The sequence below is a fragment of the Caenorhabditis briggsae genome, assembly GCF_000004555.2.
Source record: "Caenorhabditis briggsae complete genome, chrI, whole genome shotgun sequence".
Lineage (NCBI taxonomy): Eukaryota > Metazoa > Nematoda > Chromadorea > Rhabditida > Rhabditidae > Caenorhabditis > Caenorhabditis briggsae.
Genome location: NC_013489.2, coordinates 663,010 through 668,406, shown reverse-complemented (window position 1 = coordinate 668,406; position 5,397 = coordinate 663,010). Strand labels below are relative to the sequence as shown.

At 37.7% G+C, this 5,397-nt stretch overlaps 1 protein-coding gene across 1 annotated transcript; it reads left to right on the top strand.

Annotated features, from left to right (window-relative positions):
- Positions 1 to 3,781: 3,781 nt before the first annotated feature.
- On the top strand, positions 3,782 to 4,114 carry CBG19438 (the record flags this gene model as incomplete). The annotated part of the gene is made up of 1 exon (XM_002646423.2): positions 3,782 to 4,114. The coding sequence occupies one exon, from the start codon at positions 3,782 to 3,784 to the stop codon at positions 4,112 to 4,114; it is 333 nt and encodes a 110-aa protein (XP_002646469.2).
- Between the last annotated feature and the right edge of the window lie 1,283 nt (positions 4,115 to 5,397).

The window sequence follows — 5,397 nt, the reverse complement described above, 5'->3', positions numbered from 1 at the left end:
CCCCCCCCCATCCATTGTTCATTCACACATTATTATTATTATCCATGTGTGTCACCGTAACCCAATTGCTCAGCCAAAACCAGAATTGCATCATCTTACGTCAAAAAGACTCACCTTTCCTCTTGAGTACCCAATGACCATGTATTAAGTAATTGGAACCTAATTGCACTTTGAGCCGAATTATCTCAGTTCCTGTAATAAGAGATATCAAAAAGTTGTCAACTGATAAAATGTTTATCACATTATCAGTAACATTTTATTTGTTGACATATTTTTGATATCTTTCATGAGAGCCGAGATAATTGAGCTCAAAGTTGCAAGTGGCACTCCATTTGAGCGAAATCAGCATTTCTTTCGAGAATCCCCCATAACTTGGTCAATTTTGGTTCGAATTTTGTGGTTTTTGTATTAACTTGTTGGAAATTTTACTGACTACAATTCAAAATTAATTGTATTTCTAAAAAACTAAACCGACTCTAGTAAACGCGCTCTAACAAGACTGAAAATTCAAAAAACAACTGCCTGTTTGAAGTGTCATGAATCAGACAATTTTCATCCGATTTTTATTATTTTAACACCAAAATGTAGGGAAATTTACGAGCTATACATTTGTAGCAAACAATTCTTGAAAATGCCAGATTTGGTAGTAGCAAACGCGCTCTAAAGATAAACTTTCCTATCCCCCTCCTTTAAGAACTTTGCATCCACTTTATATAATCCCAACCACCTTTCCAATCTCCTGTTGTGCACACAGGGGTACCTAAGACTGGGATTACTTAATCCTTTTCCTTTGATGATAGAAAACTTTCTACGTAGACGACTACTGTAGGCGGCTACTTTTCTTTGAAGGTTAATAATACCAAAATTGGCACAGGTGCCATTTATCGTCAACTTTGACTTTGAACTATTTCAAGTCTCTTAATATAGCTGTTTTTTTTTAAATCCAAAACTTTCAACTTTTAAAATCAAAATTTCAACCTGCCATCCCTCTGCCCCCCGCTTCGTTCAGTCGCCTCTTCCACCCCCTTTCTATGTATTTGCATTTCGTATTCTCTCTCCTTCAGTGTTCACATTGGCGCAATGGCTTAGGCTTTTGCCCGCCACCCACACCTCCAGAGTTCGAACCACACCCCCTTGAAATCTCTTTTTTTAAACCTTTTTTTATTATTATTTTTTAGTTTTTGGTGATCTCCACTATTATAACTACACTATTATACATTTACTTTTAGAAACCTAGCCCAAAATTTCAAATTCACATTTTTGAATAATACTTGAGATCTAGCTTTTGATGACTATAGTGCTTTTAATAAATATATAAACAGAATGGAGCCCTCATTGTTTTGGTCCCCCTAGCATAATATATAATACCCCCCAGAATAACCAAAAGAGTCATAAGACGAACTCATTAGCCCGCAAACCGGAACATTTTTGGCGAAACGTATACTCCGATAGTTTAGTTTCCGGTCTGCCGATTTATGGCTGCGATTGAAGGAAAAGAAAAAGAAGAAAATAGAGATGAGAAAATTGGAATTTCGGGGCTTGCCGGAAACTGATTCAGATAAATTGGTCTAGCAAGGAAAGCCCAATGTAGTCTGAAACTGACAGCATTTCTACGAGACCAATTATCTCGGTTCCTGTAAGAGATATCAAAAAAGGTCAACTGATAAAATGTTTATCACATTGTCAGTAACATTTTATCAGTTGAAAAATTTTTGATTTCTTTCATGAGAGCCGAGATAATTGAGCTCAGAGTGTGTACGTATCCAAGCCATCAGTCTTGCGACGTCGTAGCTGAACCAAAACAAACTACAAAATTGATTCCATGAAATTTTTGTACATTTTTGTACTAGTCATAAGTCTATAGGTCTTTGAAAGTAGATGTTAAGAACTATACGATTTCCATGAAGCATAACATTTGCAGTTGGACAAAAACTTGTGGTTTTGAAATCAGTTTTCACTAGATGCCTATCCTAGACTCTTCTTCTTCTTCCTGCTTGTCAAGTATCATATGTTCTATTACTGCGTTCCCCCCATCTCATGTGCTCTCGTTTTTTTTTTCTTGGTTTTTTTTTTGACGAGCCAGGAGCCATAGAGGCTGTCGCTCTCTCGTTGAGCAGCACGAAAAACACAAACCGATTGAGATCGGCGATAAGGAAGAGAGAGAGAGAGAGAGAGAGAGAGAGAGAGAGAGAGAGAGAGAGAAACGCAGAGATACCTGATCACTTTTTGATCTATTGGATCTAGTTCCGGAGTTCCACACTGGGATACTGTACTCCTGAAAAACAAGATCCCCAACTTTGAGCTCTTTTAACTCAGTGAGTTCTTATTCGATTTTTACGATTTCTATACTAAAAGATAGGCAATTTTATGGTTAATAACTGCATTTAATTTTTTTTAAAACAGATTTTGTTGAAATCACTTCAAAATAAGCTCAAACCTTTGCATGCTACCTTTTCTGGCACCAATATTGACCAAATTTGGAAAACTCAGAACTCAATCAGTTTTAGCTCGATTTTTGTGATTTTACTACCAAATTGTAGGAAAAATTGTATTCCATATTTTTTGAATTTTACTGTCAAAGAAAATTAAGACTGAGGATTGTAAACGCGCTCTAACGATAGTGATACAAAAAACTCAAATTATCCTGTTAGGCGCTTTTTTAGAAGTTGTAATTGTTAGTTTTGGTTCGATATTTGTGATTTTACTACCATATTATTGGAAATTTTATAAGCAATTTTAATACAATCAATTATTTTTTTTTTGAAAAACTAAAACTAAGTGCAGTAAATGCGCTCTAAACACAATGAGACTAAACATTTGAATTATCGTTTTCTGTGCTTTTCAAGAGTCGTAAGTTTATTAGTTTAGGTTTGATTTTTTTGGTTTTTCTATAGATGTGTAGAAATGTATGTTTTTGAAAATGAAATAAAGTAAATGCGCTCCAAGAAGAATGGAATTCGAATATCATCGGTAGAGCATATGCTCTTACAGAAGCCCATTCTATGTGTTCACTTTGAGGCCAATCATCTCGGTTCCTTCAAAAGGTATCAAAATTTTGTCAATTGGTAAAATGTTACTGATGAAATGAGAAATATCTTATCAGTTAACAACTTTTTGATATCTAACATGGGAACCGAGATAATTGAGCTCAAAGCGTGCAACAAAACCGGCCTACCTTAAAATTACAGTCCATTCGAATACTACTGTAAACGAGAATTCTTGACTATGTCCCTTTAAAAATAGTGTCTTAAAGATCAAAACCCAAAAAATAACCCATATTTTTTTGCTCTATGATGTCTGTTTATCTGATGTCTGGTCCAAATCATGAGCAATACCTCCTGTGTCCAAATACTTTTGAATTTTATGGTAATACCACCAAACATTTTGGGGTATGGTGGTCACGAGGCTTCTCTCTCTCTCTCTCTCTCACCAAACAATAGCGGGGTGGTTGTTCATAATGGCTGTTCTTCTTCTTCTTCTTCTTTCCCTTTCTCTTCCAAACAAACCAGACCCCTCTCCGCCTGTTTCTCTAAACCTCGCACTCTCTAACGCCTTCCTCGAAAAGAGTGTAGGTCATGAGGCCTCCTCGCGTCCACATGACTTCTGCGTCTCCCACTCTCGCTTTCCTAGGCTCCGCCCACTATTCTCGTTCTGTGAGTCCTAGTGCTGCTGCTTCCATTTCACTTTTCCTTGGTTGCTTTCCCCCCCCCCCCCCCCCATTTTTGGACTCTTTCTCTAATATAGAATTTCCCAGAAACCCCCTACCGAACCCAATCCCAAAATGTTCCGCGCTATCTTTGACGCCTTCAACTTCTCATCTGAAGCATCTGAAGATGATGTACCATTCGCCACACCTAAAGAAGACTGTGATGAGGATGGATGGGTTGTCAACGTTCAGCTTCCAGAAGATTCTGGAGAAGAGTCATTCGCCATGGTTGAGAATCCGGAGATCATGGAGATGGGCGACGATGAGGAGTCGGTGATTTGTTCGGAGGTTGTGACGACGGTGGTGCCGGAACTAGAGGCCATCAAAAGACGAGAGGCCTATAATCAGGCTAGGGCAAAGACGGCATTCCGGAATCATTTGGAATCGGTGGTACGTTTCAAGTTTTAAGGGTGTTCAGCGGGTCCAATGGCGCTAGCTCGCGTGCCTAATTCAAACCCCTGTAACTCCCTTTAATTTAGCTATATCTATCTGAAATTCCCCCAGTATACTGAAAAACTCATGTGCTTTATTTTTTTAGTTAACAACTTTTTTGTAAAACTTTCCCCAACAAAGATACACTCCCTCTAAAATGGGTCAAGTCATTTTGGTGCCAATCTCGAGTGCCAACTTTGGATTTTTGTAACTTGCTTTAAATGAAGGTTATTTAATTGAAACTTTCACATAATACTGAACAAATTATGCGCTTTGTTTTTGTAATAAAAAACTTTTCTGTATAACTTACGCGACGATAGATATGACTTGTTGAAAATGGGTCACTTTTTTTTTATTAACTTTGCTCACTTGAAAAAATTTCAAATTCCTGAATATAGCCCAGAAGCCAATCCAAACCAAACCTAAGCCAAAACTTTTATTAGAATCTAACTAGAATACAAGACCTAAATCTAGTTTTCTTTAGCACCATCGATTCTGGTTTATTGGTCTCCTAGGTCTCTAGATCTTAGTGACAATCTATATGACGTCATCGGTGAAAATAAGAAAAAAAAGGGCAAGGGGGCTAATCCTTTTCACCTTATCTATCTATATTTTGGACTCTTAACGGCTTTCAATTTTTCTTTTTTAAAATTCCAAACTTTTTTATGTTTTAGTTGGAAATTTCAACCTGCCATCCCCCGCTTCGTTCAGTCGCCGCTGGCCACCCCCTTTCTATAGGCATTGCACACTTACTCTTCTAGCGTCCTCTGTGGCGCAATGGCTTGCGCTTTTGCCCGCCACCCACGGCTCCTGGACGTTTCAGAACCCGACGTTTCGGAACCACGACGTTTCAGAACCCGACGTTTCAGAACTTTTCTGCATTTTTGTATAGTGGTTCTTGCGCACCAGATGAGCATTGCTCATTTCAATTTTGTGTTTTTCTGCTTTTTTTGTTCATTCTCATCTACTGTACTCCAAATAATGATAGGTTCACACTGGGTATCTCTCAAAAAATCGAAAAAATTGAACTTTTCAAGAAGGAACCTAGAAGTACGCAGTAATTTTTCCACCGAATAGAAGTCTCATTTTGAATGGTTTTATTAATGACATCGTTTTCTAAAAATTCAACTTTTTCGATTTTTTGAAAGATTCCCAGGGTGAACCTATCATTATTTGGAGTACGGCAGATGAGAATGAACCAAAAAGCAAAAAAAAAACACAATATTGAAATGAGCAATGCTCATCTGGTGCGCAAAAAC